Raw genomic sequence first — 19,150 nt, 5'->3', positions numbered from 1 at the left:
TCTCTTGGAAATACTTGAGGTGTGCTAAGTAATTTGGTTTTTTCCTTACACATACCAATTGTGGGGGGGGGGGGAGTTAGCCTGTGGGAGAAACATAGGGCCACACTTAGCTGTGACCACATCCTATACTTTCTCTGAATATATAGCTCAGTGTTAATCTGATGACCCATGTAGTGGGTTGAATGGTGGTTTCCAAAAAAATATGTCTACATCCGAATCCCCAGAACATGTGAATGTTACCTTATTTGGGATAAGGGTCTTCATATATATAATTAAGATTTGGAAATGAGATCTCCCTGGATTATCCAGTGGGCCTTCTATCCATTGTCAAATGTCTTTATAAGAGACACAGAGAGGAGCGTTGGCTGGTGTGGCTCAGTGGCTTGAGCCCCAGCCTGACAACCAAAGGGTCGCTGGTTCAACTCCTAATCAGGGCACATGCCTGGGTTGTGGCCCAGGTCCCCAGTAGGGGGTGCGCAAGAGGCAACCACACATTGATATTTCTCTTTCTCTCCCCCTTCCCCTGTCTAAAAATAAATAAAATATTTAAAGAAAAGAGAGAGACAGAGAGGAGAAGACCAGAGGAGGAGGCCATGTGACCAAAGAGGCAGAAACTAGAGGGAGGCAGCTACAAGCCACGGTGCCAGCAGCCACCAGAAGCTGAAAGAGGTCAAGTGCAACTCTGCCAACACCTTCACTTTAGACTTCAGGCCTCCGGGATGTGAGAGAATAATTTCTGTTGTTTTAGTCACCAATTTTGTGATAATTTGTTGCAAGAGCAACAGGAAACTAATATGCCCTGGGCTTTCTGATACTATTTTATTGTTTCTCTCCCTTTCTACTATTCCTGCTCAGAGGTATGTCCTAGGTATCTATGTGTATATACACACACAGGTTGGCCTTTAGTAATACTTCAAACCATATTTGAAATAAACGCAGGCTGAAAACCAGTTAGCATGTTGAGTGATTTATAGTGGGGCTTTTCACAAAATACGTTTTTCAAACTGGGAAATTTTCCCAAGTTATGAGATGAACAATTTCCTCCTATTACTAAGTCATTCTCATTAAACTTATCAGGCCTTTACCTTTCGGGAGGAAAAAAACACTGGCCATGTCTCTGGACAGCACCATATACTCTGCTATTTAAGGGAGAGCTCAGATGCGTGAGTTAACACAAAGGGCCATGCAAACCGGAGCCAACGTTTTTGCTACGGGGGGCCCGCGACGCTCGCCCCTGCGCTCCGTTTTGCCTCCCTCCTAAGCTGGGGGGTCTGCGTGGGGCCTGCAGGCGGGGTTCTGGGCGGCCACCCCGATGTAAACACCTTTTAATTTTTATGACTTTAAAAGCAATATATGCCTGCTATTTAAATAAAAAACTTCTGAAAAGGCAAATGGTATAAAGAAGAAAATGAAAAGATACCCATGACTAGAATAAATGTATAATTCACCATCCAAAAGGGGAAGCTTTTGAGAGCAAAGAGGAGGAGGGAGGATATTCATTATTTTATTGGAACAAGCGGTAAACCAGGGCTCGGCCCGGCAAACCAGAGGCACGGTCATCCTGCCTGTTACTCAGATATCTGCAAACACCTCATGACACAGACACACACACAGCTGTGCGTGAGCCCACGCTGTACTTTTTTCTTTCGTTCAGCAGCTCATCTTCTGCATCAATACAAATCTACTGTGTCATTTTCAAGGGCTATGACATGGGTGTGGTCACACGGTTGGGGGTTTTGGTTCTGTTTTATTTCTTGGCTATTAAACGATGCCACAGTAAGCATTCTTTCCTACTGCAGGCCAGTTTTGACTGATTAACATCTAGGAAGGGTTGCTGGTTCGACTCCCAATCAAAGGTAAGGGGAGTCCGCATCTGGCCCACGCTGCCAACTGCTCAGGTCTCCTCTGTGCCAGCCCATTCCTAGAAAAGCACACCCGTTTATAAAGTTCTACCTGACATCTTTTAATCATTAAATGAGATCATTCAAATAAATTATTAAAAAAAGAAATCATTTAAAGCTAAACTAAGCTTTGGAATATGCAAAATTCCATAGGACTATCCTACCGTCTCCCAAACTGCCATCCTAATCCTGCTGTGACTAAGTTTTTACTTGGAAAGTTCACAAATCCCTTCATTTTCATCACTTAGGGGACTCTTACCCAAAAAGGGACCGTCTTTTCTTTCAAGGGCTTGGAAGTGACTGGGCCTAGAACCGAAGGCCAAAGGTGGGTTCTGATTTGATCTCATTTTTTATTCTGAGCTACAGAACGGCCTGTGGCTATTTGTTTGGAGTCGTAAAATCCTATGTGTTGAAACCAGCTGAGTAACTGACAAAGCCCCTTTTACAGTTAGAGATACAGAGTTTCTGCCACAGTGAGTGAGGTGGCAATGTCCGGAACACATGAGGGAATTCCAGGTCAGCGTCAATTCACCTCAGTGTTCAAAACGTTCAGCCATCCCTCCTTAACTTCACTGCACAGGGTGTGGATACCTGGAGTACTTCTTTTGGTCCCCCTCATAAAATGTATGATGAAAACCAGTCTTTCCAGGGGTCAGGCTTGTAAGAGAGTCAAACATCTGGAACAGCTCTCACAGACCGAGGAGATTTACCTTTTGTAGAAACAAAGCCACCTGAAGACCATCGTGTAGTCAACAAGAAAAAGGGAAAGAACAAACTCATTCTTTTCTCTGCTTCCTCCTTTTCCAAAACAGCTATCGAGGGCCATGTGGTGCAATGGTAAGCCTCCAGGAACCACTATGGGTGCAAAGAATGTGAGAACTGCGGCAGAGCTCTGAGGTCCTCTGCCTGGTCCAAGCCTCTCATTCCAGCAGCCGGGAAGCCAGAGCCCAGAAAGGTGAGGACACCTGCCAAAAATCCCACAGGAAGCCCTGGCCAACCTGGCACCTGTGTCCTCACCACTTTCCACATTTCTCATCTCAGAGGACAGCACTGCTGAGGCGCCGTCCAGCCACAGGCAGTACCAGACAGTGCCTAGAACCAGGATGTGAGACCAGCCCTGTGGCCATTACTCAGCTGCTCAATTACTCAACAAGTTTCCCCGGCCATAGAAAGGGGAAAGTCATAACTGGCAATGACCAGGTATTACTAAAGTTGATGCCGTCAAAACCCAGACAGAGGTTCACTAATGCCTAACTGTCTCGAGTAGAACAAGACCACTCTGCTCCGCTTTCTGTCTGAGAGATGAATGATGCATGTGTATCTTCTTCCACTGAACGGCTAGTGAAGTCAGAAGAAAACCATTAGATTTATATCCATTTGCAACCCTTTTTCTAAAAGCTTGGTTATTCATGGCTAGATTGAACTCAGGGGCACTGGAATTAGATTAGACTCAAAAAGCTTCCACTCTCACCAGCAGACACTCGCATATACATTTTAAAAGAAATGGTTGTTTCACTTGAACACTAACAGTCATCGAAATTAAGCTCTAAAATGGTGCAACTCCAAGTATCTGTGATGAAGGACCAGTTTTTTTCTTTAAAAATTTTCCAGTCCACAGCAAACTGATACCTTTATAACACATAGTAAAAAATGAATTAGTAGGAAAATAAAATGAGGGGAAAAAACTGACAAAATAAAAATCCACATTTTTTTTTATTAGAATCTGTCAAATGGCTGTAAAAGTTTCTAAATGTTTTGTCTCAGGTTCTCTACTTATCTTGAGCCAGTAACAGTTCGGACTGGTACACGGCCAGCAGACCACACTAAACACAATGGCCGAACTGCCTGCTCTCCAGAGCCTTGTGGTGGAAGCTCATGTGCTTCTCACAGCACCCACTGTCGTCACCCACATCTGACACATGCGGAAAGTGGGGCCCAGAGAGGTTCAGTCCCCTGCCTAAGATCACACTGCAGATTGGCAGGGCTGGGGTCTGAATCTGGGATGACCTGTCTTTAGTCTGCGCCTACCCCTCTATGCTGTCTCCCGAGGGTGCTCAGAGAGAAGCCGCACAGTGGGTTCTCAGTTCACTCTTTAACTCAGAGTGTATCATCGTGTCTTTACTCAGTCTGTAGGCAACTAAGTCCTTGGGCTTCCCTCTGTCTTCTTCCTGTTTCCTGGTTGTCGGGGCATTGTAATTGATTTACTTAAGAGGAATCATGAAAGGTGATGAAAGTCACAACAATTAGCTAAGATATCTGGAAAAAGATCAATTAAAGAATGAGAAATAGGAGAGAGATGCCCACTAAAATTGCATTTAAACATTTTTTTTTTAAATTTCATACTTCTCCCCAATCATCAGTGAGGGGCGAGGTTTGTGGACTGATTTCCAGGAAAGCTTACCTTGCCCAACAGCCGAATGAATTTTTTCCATGTCAAACTTAATTTTAGATCTTCCTGGTGTACCGAGCATCTTTTCCCACACTGCCGTTACTTCTTTAAGACACGGAGTGATTTCTTCATAAGCAAGCTTCAGGCGCTTGTTCAGCAAGTCGTTTTCAGAAGCTAGAACAGACCATTCAAGAGCGCGTTAGTGAACACTACGGTTGCATGTCTTCTAGTTAACAACGTGGCCCTCCAACGATGGTTCTTTCTTATTCAGGGCAATGTCCTCCAGGTAGCTTCTGCCAGTACTCATGTTTCTGCTTCCTGGAGCTGAACAGAATAAATCTACACTCTTCATGTGACATCTCCTCATGTATATGAAGGTAGCTATCATTTCCCATCAGCCCTATTCAGTTTAAAGCTGCATTAAAAAGAATTATACCTAAGTTACCAAACTGGAGCGGGGGGAGGTCAATACAGGAAGATATTTAAATTGACAGTTCTCATAAAGATTAACAGAGACCACCTCATTTCTACCTAAAACCAATAAAACCTATTTAGATACAGTGGTCATGTTGTCGGCCCCCAGATCCACTCCATATCACATTTGAGATCTAGACTGTGAGTTTATTAAGAGAGCAGGTAGGATACACATCTAAGTATAAGCCAATACATAGACTTTTGCAGAGCTGGTAAACTCTACTTCTGTATGATAATAATAAGTACTATATGTCTTAAGCACTTTATGTTTAGTAACATTTAATCTGATGTCACTCTGAGGCACCAGAGGCTCAGGGGCTTCACCAAGGCCCCAGAGCAGGAAGCAGAACAGACCTGGGACCCTCTACCTCACTGTGCTATAGAGCTTGCTGTTATAATTTATACGTTTTCTTTCTCTGGGATTAGGCACGGGTCAATTAAGGGCCTTAAATGTTTTCTAGAATCCAGGGGAACTATCTGAGGCAGACTTTTCTTTGTGTGAAAGATTCTGAATACAAATTTGATCTCTTTAACAAATATAGGGGTATTCAGATCTACTTTGTGTTCTCATTTTCATTCTTGGTAAAGTGCATCTTTTGAGAAGTTTATCCATTTCAACTAAGTATTGAGTTGGCCAAAAAGTTCATTTAGTTTTTTTCCATACAATGGCTCTAGTAGTGCTTAATTCTCTTTAACTTCATTCGAAACAATTTTGTTAGATTGTACTGTGACAGCTGTCATATCAGTGTGCACTAAAAAAAACCTTATCAAAATGGGTGGATTTTTGTGTAGCCATTTTAATACTGAAGATGAAAGAATATATGCAACATTTTTGGTGTATTATTATTTCAAGAAAGGTAAAATGCAATGGAAATGCAAAAGAAAGAAAAAGAAAAGACTTGTGCAGTGTATGGAGAAGGTGCTGCAATGGACTGAACAGGTCAAAAGTGGTTTGCAAAGTTCCCTGGTACTACTGACATTTTGGCCAAATAATTCTTTGCCGTGGGGCTCTCTTATGCACTGGAAGATGTTTGGCAGCACCCCTGGCCTCTACCCACTAGAAGCCAATTGTGGGAGATAGCAGACATACCTAAAATATCCCAATAAAGGTACTGATGAAAATGAAAAACGTGTCTTTTATTTTATGGAAAAAACATAACAGACTCTTTGACCGACCCAATAGTTAGGTTTATTGTCAAAAAGTTGTTCTTAGTCCTACAGACACTGGTAAGTCAGTGTATACATCTCACAAGTCTGTTCTGCCCTATCCCCTGCAAATATACACACTCTCCCATGCCTACCCCATTTTATTCCGCAGGAGACTGAGGCTGAGCAGCGCTGTTCCTTTGCCCAGGGCCACAGAAGTAAGAAGTGCTGGTGGCAGAACATGAAGCCCTCGGGCTTTAAACCACTATGCTTCTTATGTTTTTATTTTTTACCACTATGCTTCTTAACTCCAGTTCCTATTGCTTTTAAAGTGAGAATTAGGATTTCCAGTCAAGATGGTGGCATCAGTAAACATGGCTCACCTTCTCGCACAACCACCTCAAAATTACAACTAAAATATAGAACCACCATCACTCAGAACAGACAGAAATCAAGTTGAATGGAAGTCTGCAACTATGTAATTAAAGAAACCATATCCATCCAGACTGGTAGGAGGGGCGGAGATGCAGAAAGGGCTCATCCCAAATTCACGTGTGGTGGAGAGAAATTCAGGAGGGAGATCTCAGGAGCAAGGAGTCTCAGCACCACACCAGGCCCCCTAGCCCAGGGTTCCAGCACCAGGAAGATAAGTCCCCATAACTTCTGCCTGCAAAAATCAGTGGGGATTGAGTAGGTAAAAGAAACTTCTACAGTCCCAAGCATTTTCCCTTAAAAGAACCCACACCTGAGACTCACTCCCTCTGAGCTTCAGCACTGGTGTAGTAGCCTGAAAGGCACCAGTGGCATACAGGTAGGAACTAAAGTGTCTGGCATCAAGGTGAGAGGTAGGGGACAGCTTTCTCTCAGACAGAAAGGTGGAGGCAGAGGCCATTGCCCTTTTACCAAGCTCTCCCCCTACAAAGCCACAGAACCGGTCAATGGGTGCCATATCTGAGACCCCATCTCGCTAACACTGTTTGCTCCATCCTTAAGATCCCCTGAGACTCCATCCCACCCGAACTTAACAGTAACTTTTCCATATGAATGGCTGGTCTTGGCTCATGCATTATAACTCCCTAAATCCTATCAAAGAAGCAAAAGCTTGTCTCAGTGAACTCCAGACCCAGTACCTCTTGCTAAGTGGCCCCACGCATGGCACTAGCAGCAGCCATCTTAGATTGTTTTACAGCTCATGCAAAATGGCCCCAGGCAGAACACAGGAGGGGGCTGACCTTGGCCTGCACCACCTGAGAAACCCCAGGACCTGCACAACCAGTGAACAGCTACAGAGCATGTCGAAGCACTACCGCCCTGTCCCTGCACAGCTGATCCTCTACGGAGTGCAGAGATTGGTGGTCAGTGATCGCAGTCAGTCCTTGCAGCTGACTGGCCCGGGTAAATCCCTCCCATTGACCTGCCAACAGCAATCAAGGCTCAATCACAAGAGAAGGGTGTACCTGGCCGACATGAAGGGTGCACCTCAAGTACCCAGCTTGGGTGATAGGGGAGGCTGTGCCAGTGGACCCTACAGGAGGACACCTACTACATTAGGCCACGCTACCAAGACAGGAAATCTTAGCAGCTCTACCTAACACATAGAACCAACACAAAGAGGCTGCCAAAATGAGGAGACAAAGATACATGGCCCAAATGAAAGAACAGATCAAAATGCCAGAAAAAGAACTAAACAAAATAGAGATACACAATCTGTCAGATGAGAAGTTCAAAACACTGGTTATAAGGAAAGGATGCTAAGGAACTTAGTGAGGACCTAAGCAGCATAAAAAAGATCCAGTCAGAAATGAAGGGTACACTAATTGAAATAAACAACAATTTATAGGGAAATAACAGTAGAGCAGATGAAGCCAAGAATCAAAATCAATGACTTGGAACATAAGGAAGTAAAAAGCAACCAAGCAGAACAAGAAATAAAAAGAATAAAAAAAAAAAAAAAAGCAGCCTCTGGGACAACTTCAAGAGGGCCAACATTTGCATCATAGGGGTGCCAGAAGGAGAAGAGAAAGAGCAAGATATTGGAAATTTATTTGAAAAAATAATGAAAGAAAAATTCCCTAATTTGCTGAAGGAAATAGACATGCACGTCCAGGAAACACAGAGTCCCAAACAAGAAGGATGCAAAGAGGCCCACTCCAAGACACATCATAATTAAAACACCAAAGATTAAAGATAGAGAGAGAATCTTAAAAGCAGCAAGAGAAAACAAATTAGCTATCTACAGGGGAGTTCCCATAAGACTATCAGCTGCTTTCTCAAAAGAAACTTTACAGGCTAGGAGGAATTGGCAAGAAATATTTGAAGTCATGAAAGGCAGACCTATAGCCAAGGTTGGTCTACCCAGAAAAGCTATCAGAAAAGCTATCTAGGAAAGAAAAAACTAAAGGAGTTCATCATCACCAAACCATTAGAAAATGAAATGTTAAAGGGACTTATTTAAGAAAAAGATCAAAACTATGAACAATTAAATGACAAAAATACATCTCTATCAACAATGGAATCTAAGAAAACTAAGCAAACAAGAAAACAGAGACAGAATCATGGACACGTAGAGCATTTTGATGGTTGCCAGATGGGAGGGGGAGTGTAGGGGAATGGGTAAGGAGCTGAGGGGATTAAGAAGTACAAGTAGGTAGATACAGAATAGCCATGGGATGTACAGTGCAGCACAGGAAATGGAGTAGCCAAAGAACCTATACGCATGACCCATGGACATGAACAATGGTGTGGGGATTGCCTGAGGCGGTGGGGGGTGCTGGGTGGAGGAAGCAAAGGAGGAAAAATTGGGACAACTGTAATAGCTTAATCAATAAAATATAATTAAAAGAAAAAAATGAGAATTACAGCTACTTCATTGAGTTGCTCTTGTGATGATTAAATGAGATGAAATATTGAAATATACTAAGCATCCACAAAATGTCTGCTGATTTGCAAGTGCTCTACAAATTATATTATCAAAAATATAAAGTCATACAATGAAAGGCATAAAATGTTGTTTTGCAAATTAAGTGCTGATAATATAAAATATTTTCTTTTTCCAAGTTAGAAATTGAGCAAATGCTAACTCAGTTAATCGGGCTAATGGAATCCTGGTGGTAAAACCTTATCAATCTGATGCATGGATTCTGTACTTAAATGACCCAATTACCGCCTTCAAGTACAAATACATCAGAAGATGGCACTAAAAAGGCCTGCAGAGATCCCTGGTCCAGCCTCTCATTTCGTGGACACTGTAACCGAAGTTCGGAGCAATTAAGGGCCGTGACAACATTACTGACTAGCTGGTGGGTAGCAGTGACTCCAGGCCTAGTGCTCTCCCTTATCTTTTGTGAGTTTTCATCTGCTATCTGTATTCTTTTCCTTCTCACTTTGAAGAATACATTTTCAAGGTCCTGTTAAACAATTCCCTACATCTGTGGAGTTGAAATCTTCAAAGAGTGGCAACCCTGGATTTGTTTTGTCTGTGAGGAAACAATGAATGCCATCAGAGTCGAAGGAACCCTTGTGGCGAGCTGGATGCTGGACGAGCCTTGCTGGACGCAGGCGGCACAGGGCTCTCAGAGGCAGCGGACATTTCCCTGGCAGGGAGCTCTGCCGTGAGCATGTCTGGCTGCCCTGAAGAGCACAGCAAGCAAGGCGAGAAAGCTGCTCTGACGGCAACAGAACAGAAATCTCTGGCCAGGAAACTCAGCTGCAAAGGCTCAATCTGTGTATTTTGCCGCTGGTCCAAGCAACATCCTGCTGTGCAATAACCCAATGACATCACTGCCTAAAATGGGTGGCCTCCGAAATGCCTGTCAAATAAGGCAGATGGTGCAAGCCTGTGACAAACGTCAAGGCGCCAAGGCAAGAACTTGAGATAGAAGACCAAACTGTTTAATATAGTAAATAAGGGTCTAAATCCCATGTCTGTGAGCTTCTGGGACTGGAGGAAACCAGGATTGTGTGAGATGAGATGTTGTAACTTTGCAAAAGAGTCACCCAAAAACTTATCATTTCACATGGACATATGAGCTAACTTGGACTTTGGGTTAATAATTCAGATCTGATTGATGTCCATTGTGTACGGTGGGCTGTGTCTGCCCGTCCCCAATTCTGTGCCGTTTTATCTGTGGATACGTTTTAACTGCATCCACAGATAAAACAATCTTCCAACTGCCACCACCTCTTCAAAGCTTAGAAAGGGAGGGCAAAGGGGTGGAAGCCTCAGTAATTAAATGACCCTCGAACTTACAGAAATTTTAGAAAAACTGCACCCATTATTTAATTTTTTTTTTTTTTACAACCAACATGTACTATTTTTTTAACCAGGGAAAAACATTTTTAAAACTATCTTCAATTACAATGCAATTAAAATTCCAAATTCGATGTGTCATTATGTAGATTTAATACCTGTAACATTTTAATCTTAAACAAGAAATGCTGAATGATGAGAGTCAGTCCAAAAAACAATAACCTGCTGACCAAAAACTGTGCTTACACTGAATCATGCCCCACTGTCTTGCATTAGGCTGCTTGTGTCTTCGTTTACGAGAGAGGAAAAGCGGCCCTGCAGAGGGGCGCAGCGGAGGGCCGCCGGCTCCGCAGGGAGGTGTCGCGTTAGTCCAGGCTTCACTGAAAGAGTAGGGTGTTTAACCGGGGAAATCACAGTTCAGCTTCCAACTGCCTACACTGAGTGAGGCAGATTTCAATGACATGGTTTGGCTCTTTCTCAGATGCAATGCTTCCAGAACTGTAATAAATATTTGATACATATATGCAAGAGCCAGGAACTAGACTTAACCGTAGAAAGAACCTTCTCATACATGTTTTTTTAATTTCTTTTCCAAAGAGCATGCCAGTTGGCCTGAACACATGATCAATTTCAAGAGCCACTCCCAGTTGCAATTTAACTTTCCTTTTCAAAAGAAATCCGCGGGGGAAGAGGAGGGAGGCAATAGAATGACTATCTCTCCAGCACTTAGTACACTCCCTGGTTAGCTGTTGTCAAATTTTGCTTCTATATTTAATGACAAAATTCTGCCCCCCATCCCTCCCCAACACAGCTTACTAAACGTTTTTAGGCAGTTCATGATCAGGCTCTTACTGAGGATTATCTCTCAGCAATATAGGTCTTGTGCACACTGATATAATGCTTGCTAAGTTATACTTAGCAAGTTGATTGTGCTTCTATCACAAAGGTAAACCTGTGTTGAACTTCACAGAGCTAAGAAGAGAAATGAGTCCCGGCAGTAAAAATGAAAGCCCACACTGGCCTGAGCACTGCCAGGTGAATGAGGGAGCAGCAGAAAAATGCTAGGAGGGGCCCATGAATGTACACAACACCTGGCAAGGTGTCCCAGGTCACCTTAGGAAATGTCCCAGTTCATTCTAGTCTGGCAAGTGGCCATTTACACAGCTTTACAAAAGCTTTGCTTTTATGGTGCCCTGATCTCATCAATTATATTCACAATTATTCCCAACAGCCCCAAGGGGCCAGCCAGCAGCACCCCTATTTCACAGCTGAGCCCTGATTTCCCGTGGCTGTCATTTGCACGACTGGACAGGATAAGCACTAAGGCTTAGGATCTACCGAATATACATGGCTGCCTTCTTGTTTCAACCAAAATCCCAACCAACATACACGTGAAGGTAAGTGCTGTGCTCCAAAGCTCTCACTTAGCTGACAACACGTAGTGATGCCATCAAACCTGTTTTAGGTGCCTGCTTTTAGAATTACTTACCTTCAGGAACACACGAGCAAACGGTAGGAAAAGAGCTGGGAAAACCCTCAGCGCTCTGCCCGAAAAGGCCCCAGTGCAGCACCCTAGCCTCCCACCGCTCGTATACCCTCATGGGATGACCCATCTCTCTCAGCTTCAATTCTGCATCTACATCCATAAGCAGCCTATTAAAACTGTTGGACCACTTTCATATCAAAAGGTCTTATTACTTTATATTTCACTTCTTGTTTTTGGTTGAAGATAATCTACTTATCTGGACTATAAACCACATTCCTCAAGTCTAGTATCTTAATGGCTTTCAGCTCTTAAACAGCAAGATCATTATTAAAAGGAGGAAGTTCAATAAAATGTGCAGGAGCCCCCCTTTACCCACAGGGGGTGTGGGCCAGGACCTCCAGTGGAAGCCTGAAACCATGGATAGTACCAAATCTTACATATACTATGCTCTCCCTATACATAGATATCTTTCCACTTAAAGGAAGCACTTTATGGCTTATCTTTAGCACATCCGAATTTTGTGCTTTAGGGCCATTATTAAGTAAAATAAGGGCTCCTTCAACACAGGCACGGCAACACCTGTCAGTGGATCTGATAACCAAGATGGCTACTCAGTGACTGAGGGTGAACAGTGTATATGGCGAGGGCACTTTGGACCAAGGGGTGATTCATGTCCCAGGCAGGATGGAGCGGGGCAGCTCGAGATTTCATCACATTACTCGGAACAGTATACAACTTAAAAGTTACCAATTGTTTACATCTGGAATTTTCCATTTAACATTTTCAGATCACAGGGTCACTGAAAGCCCAGAAAGCAAAACCACAGCTAAAGGCGGGCCACTGTACTCCAATTCCATGACGGCATGACTCACTCAGCTGCATGGCCTCCCTCCGAGAGAACGCCCAGGATTCCTGATCCAAGCCTTCACTGCCCGTAGCCAGGCAGCCTTCCGCACACCCTGAGACCCACGTTCTTTCCATTCTACCGCCCAGGGCACATAAACGTAGCTACTTTGAAAATAATATTTATTGCTTCAAGAGACAGCATGGAAACAGGAAATGAACAAAATCTAAACTTTCAAAATTCATGTCTTATTTTGATACTGACATGACCCTAGGCAAGCTGCCCAGCTTCTCTGAGCCTTGGTTTCCTCTTCAGACTAATCCCTGCCTCAGGACTGAGTGAGTCCATCTACATAACACACCTTGGTATCAGTACAGGTAGAGCTCAGCTAATGTTCAAGTTTTCAGGTTACTTGCCACTCATTAAAAATGCACACAGAGTGAGGCTATGGACTTTAATAATTATGTGGGATTAGCTCATATATAACACAAAGGCAGAGACTATGGTTGTGGACAAAGTAGCGGGGGGGGGGGGGGAGAGAGAGAGAGAAACAAAAGAAAACAAAACAAAATCCACTTTCAGAAGGTTAAGGCTTATATTTGCAGGTTGTCTCTCAGGAGTTCTAGATCATGCTAAAAATGACCATGTAAGAATAAGTAATACAGCTAGTGAGATCATTAGGTCTTTAGGAGGAATGTTAACTTTGAAAAAGTAAACAGATACTTACATATACACACACACACACACACACACACACATATTCATATATATGAATATATATGGACACACACACAGATACATGCTTGTTTAGAGTATCTTGCTTTCTCTTAAAGGTACAGCACGCTTACATCTGATGTGATTTAACTTCAAAGCTAAGTTACAATCATCAGTCCTGTTCAATATAAAAGATGGCAAACCAACCTTGGAGCTTCTGATTTTCCTTCTCCATTCTGAGGAGCAGTATCTGCTGTAGAATTGCCTTTTGCCATAGTTCTCGAAGCTCACGAGACGTCCTTTTCTTTTCCTCTGGTACAGGACCAAAGGGTCCATCTTCACAAACTGGTTCCAAAGGAGATCGTGGGGGGAGCTCGCCCAGCTCAGAATAATCTAGAGGGAAAAGGACATTTCTGAATGGTCACTTTTCAATAATAATTTATATTTAAACATGGTACCAAATCAGAAAATTCTACTCATTCAGATACTACATAATGATATCACCCAAACTGATAATCTGTGTTTTAACATGCCCTGTAGTAATCTATATTTGAGCTATAAACATCTAACAAGATATCAAATAGGAAGCAAAAGTTGTAGCAGCTTAGGAAATGTTCAAAGATACCCACTTCTGAAGGTGTAATATGTCTTCTTCTGAGTTAATGACTACATTATAAAAATAATAATAGCAAACATTCACGTAATGCTATCTATCAGACTGTTCTGAGGGCTTTATTAATAATAATTTACTTAACACTCAACCACCCTAAGAAGTCGGTACTGTAACTATTCACTTTTAAAGAAAGCAAAGAGAAGCACGGGGAATTTAAGTAGCTCGCCCAATGTCACATAGCCAGGAAGTAGTACAGCCAGGACTGGAACCCAGTCTCACTTGCATATGTATTCTTAACCACCTTTTATATGGCGAGGTATTCTGAAATAAGATTAACAGTGACCATTAACGGATCCTCTACCAAGTGCTGGGCACCATACCAGGTGTTTCATGTACAGTGACTCATTAAATCCTGAGGCCAATTCCAGAAGGCAGGGATTTTAAACTAAGGCTCAGAGAAGCCAAACAACTTGCCCAGGGTCATAGGGTGAATAAGCAGGTGTGTTGGGATCCTAACCTACGTCTGCCTGACTTGGAAGTCTATGCTTTCCGCTGGATACCACCACCATTCGAATGTTTCCTATGTCTTCAATTTTAAAATCTCTATTTATTAGTTGAAACAGTTTTGAAAGGTACAGAATCTGTACCTTTCTTGGCTGCATACCCACAATATTATCACTCACAAATACCGAAAACACACACTGAGATCATCCCACCTACTTGCTATGAAACCACTTCTGAAGAACAGCAGAAGTTCCTCTACAAATGGACCCCATCTGATTCAACTCATTCTTGGGAACTTCTGTCTACACTGAACCTAAATACAATACGGTCTTACATGCCATGAAAAGCCCTTCACGGCAACTTGAGTCTCACAATCATCATAATATAATAATACAATCTCTTCTAGTCGGCAGCTCCAACCTAATTCCATGTTAATGATTGATTGACTGCTCACTATCTTCATCTAAAGTTGGGTTTGTTTTCCTGCTATGAAATCAAACACAAGCTATAATATGCTTAATTTCCTAAAGTAACTTGTCCGTGTTAACACCTCTTAAAATTACTGGATTAAAAAAATTATGATCAGAGGGAATGTTGTGTAAAGCATATGACTATGAAACCACTCTGCTGTGCATCTGAAAAGAACATAAAACAATACTGAATGTAAACTGTAATTGAAAAATAAAGTTTAAACAATAAAAATATAAGAAATTATAAGTATTAAGAAACCTTAATGATGTCTGTAGCATTTAAATGCTTATCATCACATTTCTATATATGCTTATTTCATTATGATCCTATTAAATGAATAAATTAAAATTCTACTTCTTTTTGAGGTAAGAAATAATACACAGTTTATGCACATTATAGGAGGATGCTTGCATGTTAATGGTCAATATAAATGTAGGAAATAAAATTACATAGTATGATCTCAATATTAAAATGTTATGAGAGGCAGTAAATGCAGCCATTAAGAGGCTAAGCTCCCTGAGCTTTAGCCAAGGGTCGGCCTTTATTGATCCTGTGACGTTTAGCAAATTAATTTCTTTGTGCCTCAGTTTCCCAGTCTGTCAAGTGGGAATAACAGCACCTGCTCATAGTGGTGATAGAGGGGTTGGGTTAATGCACATGACATAAACCACCTAAAACAGGATCGAACACACAGTAAGAATACAGTAAACCTATTAGCTCTTACTGTCTGCTTTCACATATTAAGGACACAGAGAAAAATGCTGAAACATCGAAATTTAGCCAGTCAACTGAAATTCCAAGACTCAACAAAGCCGCCTTGACAATGAGGGCTTGTCGAGCACCAAGCACAGGCCCTGGCACCCTGCAAGTACTTTATAAATAACTGTTGAACAAAGAAGACATAAATGGGTGCTGGGTTTGGGCATGCTTGCTGTTCTTTGAATTTCCTGTGTTTTCTGAATTCATGACAATAAACATTTTTATAACCAGAAAATTAAAGAAAAATAATGCAGAACTGTTCTGATTTAAATCAAATATTAAAAAATGTTCTCCTGCTCTGGCTGGTGTGGCTCAGTGGGTTGAGCACTAGCCTGCGAACCAAAAGGTGGCCAGTTCGATTCCCAGTCAGGGCACAAGCCTGGGTTGCTGGCCAGGTCCCCAGTAGGGGGCATTTGGTAGGCAGCTAGTCAGTGTTTCTCTCCTCTTTCTCCCGCTCTTCTCCTCTCTCTAAAAAAATAAATAAAAATAAAATCTTAAAAAAGAACTTCACCTGCAAAACACCTAGAAAGCAAATCAATCTCTTAAACATTTGTATACATAGGACTAGTCATTACTGAATATGATCAACTTCAATCCTTTTTTTCAAAAGGAAGTTCAGTCAGTATCCTTATTTAATCTTATTCTGCACTTGAAATCTTCCATTTGACCCCTTTCTCTTTTTTTCTTTCACCATATTGGCTGCTGAAACCTGCTAGACACTCCGTTACGACTCAAGTTCTGCATTATCTCGTGTTGCAGTATTTACACTCCCATTGGTTCACAAAAGAATCTCATTTCCAAAAAGTGACTCCCAGCTGCTGAGGCAGGCACTGGAGCAGCAGTCGGAGCAGCGTGTTAGCACACTTCCATGTGTATATCACAGCAGCGTGTCAGCGCACTTCCACGTGTACACGGGAACTCGGCTCCATCCATCAACAGGACACTAGGTGAAGTTAAACTGAAAATTCTTTCCCATTCTTTTTTATTAAGTTATACAATTTTTTCTTAATTTTATTTTTCAATTAGTCTACATTCAATATTCTTCTGTATTAGTTTCAAGTGTACAACACAGTGGTTAGGCAACCATTTACTTTACAAAGTGCTCCCCCCATATTGCCAGCACCCACCTGGCACCGTATATAGTTATTACAATATTACTGACTACACTCCCTAAGTTGTACTTTACATCCCTGTGACTATTTTGTAACTACCAACTTGTACTTTTTAACCCCTTCATCTTTTTCACCCAGTTCCCCAACCACCCTGCCCTCTGGCAACCATCAATCTGTTCTCTATATCTGTGAGTCTGTTTCAATTGTTCGTTTATTTTGTTCTTTAGATTGACCATGTAAGTGAAATCACATGGCACTCCTTCCCATTCTTAAGCCCTATTAATAAGACAAGGGCTCATCACCCCACACCCGGTCTCCTTCCCCCAACCCCACCTTCTCTGTTTACCACAGCCTTTCTCCTCCTGGGCGCCTTGAAAATTCCTGCTACATTACTTTCAAATGGAGCGTAATGAACAGAACAGGTGTAAGTCAGGCCGAGCTGATGGAACATGTCTAGGAGTTTAGGCTGTTCGGTCCATTTATTTTCTCCAACTAGGTTGCTGGCAAGGGCTACAGTCTATAGAAGCTCATGAAGCTCCAGCTTTTGCTAGTTTGTTATCCAGAGAATTCAGATCTGCCAAGAGTACAAGCCTTGTTTGGTGCCGATGACTGTGAGGTTTCAGGCATAAACTGCCTTGCTAATGTCTTCTGCTTTTGTCTTCTTTTTCTTATTATTAATCACAACTCAGTTTGTTGAACAGTTACCATGTGGTAAGTCCTTGACACAAATAAGCTTGTCTGATTCTCACAACTACCTCATGAGAAAGGTGCTATTATTCTCATTTTACAGCCAAAGCAAGTAAGGTGCAGGAAGGTTTTATTTAACCTGGCCAAGGTCACACAGTTAGTTAAGAGTCAGAGCAATCAAGGTGTACCTTTCTCCAGAGTAAAAATTGCGAACCCACTGCTTGTCTAACTCCTAGGCACACGAGCATCACGGGGGGATCCTGCTAAAGGACACAGTTTGACCCAGTGGGTCTGGGGGGAACCTGAGAGTCTGCATGTCCATCAAGCTCCCCGGTGACGCCCCCACTGCTGACTCTCCAAACACTCTGAGTTGTGGGGCTCACACTCCGTTTTCACTTTTCATTCTCTCATGTGACCCTATTGCTTGCTATCATGTCAGCTCTTCATTTCCTTTCACTGTGATCACTAGGACACAGTTCAAAGCTGTTATTGTCAGCTGCCTGAATTTAGGCCTTCACACGGCCCGAGCTTGTCCTGACCTTGGTCAGGGTACCAAGGCCAAGTGCAGAACACAAAGAAGGATTTGGCGCACTAGTGGTCATCTTACCTCTGAATTAACAAAATAAAAGTGAATCCACTGAAAAGATCAGCAAACAAACCTAGAAGTTTACAGCAGGGTTTCTCAGCTCAGCACTACTGCCACTGTGGCCTTGATTGCCCTTTGTGGGTTAGGGGGGGCTGTTCTGAGCACTGTAGACTGTTTAGTAGCACCCCTGGGCACTGCCCACTAGAGGACGGCAGTATCTGCCCATCCCAGGAGTGACAATCAAAAATGCCTGGACACTGGACATTGCTAAATGTCCCCTGGGAAGAAGAGGGGATAAGATCACCCCCCAAACAGAATCTGATTCAGGATTTTAAAAACCCATCACTTATCGTCTCCAAAACCCTGGGAAGGGGAAAAATGTATCTCCTTCAGTCAAATTTATTTTATGTGGTACAATTACTGAAGTTAAAATGAACAAGAATTTTTTAAAATGTATTATGTTTTGTTCATATTAAGAGTAGCCTAGTTATAAAGTACTTTAGTAATTTATAAAAGGGGGATAGTTGAATATCTGTGTGTTCTAAATTTGGCCTGGCTAATTCAATCCGAGAGGGCCATTGTCTTGTCAATGCAGATAGATGCAACCCAGATTTGGCATCAGGTCCTCTTTCATGTGTGCGTGCGTGCGTGCATCTGGTGTGTACTCGTGCATATAAGGGGTTGAGTGGATTGACGGGGGAGGGTAATAACGGAAATATTGGATAACTCCCAGCTGAGAACCTTGTTCTGATAATAAATATGTGCATTACTGCAACTTGGATAATTCCTAGGCCATTGACACCCGTATTCACTCAGTCCCTTTTGTGTACCCAGGATGGGATGTGCTGGGTGGTATAAGGGAGGCTGCTTTGATGTTCCTATTATTTTCCATAACAACACTGGGGATCTGGCTTCTTCCCTTCACTCATCCTTGCTGAGAGGCTGCTGCACAGAGAGAGCCGCCGGGGAAGAGCACACTTAGTCCAGCAGGGGCCGAGCCGGGGACAGGGGCCGCTGCGCCCCCAGGCTAGCAGGGTCGGTCCCTCTCTGTAAACACGTCCACTTCTTGGGTTCCAATCCCTCGGTTCAAATTGTGAGAAACAATATGCACCTCTAACTTCCCCAACTGTGGGGGACCACAAGCACTGACAGACATATTTATAAAGTCTGCAAAGCCACAAAACCAAAGGGCTACAATAACACGCTAGTCTAGGA

General features: G+C 42.7%; 1 protein-coding gene across 3 annotated transcripts in view; it reads right to left on the bottom strand.

Moving 5' to 3' along the window:
- The window catches only part of TBC1D1 (TBC1 domain family member 1), a 208,410-nt gene that overhangs the window by 29,922 nt on the left and 159,338 nt on the right, over window positions 1-19,150 (bottom strand). For all 3 annotated transcript variants that reach the window (XM_054582037.1, XM_054582038.1, XM_054582039.1), the window contains 2 exons: window positions 13,411-13,596; window positions 4,303-4,464 (listed from right to left, as the gene is read on the bottom strand). In XM_054582037.1, the coding sequence (XP_054438012.1) occupies window positions 4,303-4,464; window positions 13,411-13,596 (348 nt within the window). The remainder of the gene's footprint in view (window positions 1-4,302; window positions 4,465-13,410; window positions 13,597-19,150) is intronic.

This window comes from Pteronotus mesoamericanus, unplaced genomic scaffold (genome assembly GCF_021234165.1).
Source record: "Pteronotus mesoamericanus isolate MK-2021 breed Mesoamerican mustached bat unplaced genomic scaffold, CSHL_Meso_final contig_68, whole genome shotgun sequence".
NCBI lineage: Eukaryota > Metazoa > Chordata > Mammalia > Chiroptera > Mormoopidae > Pteronotus > Pteronotus mesoamericanus.
This window is presented reverse-complemented; position numbering and strand designations above follow the sequence as displayed.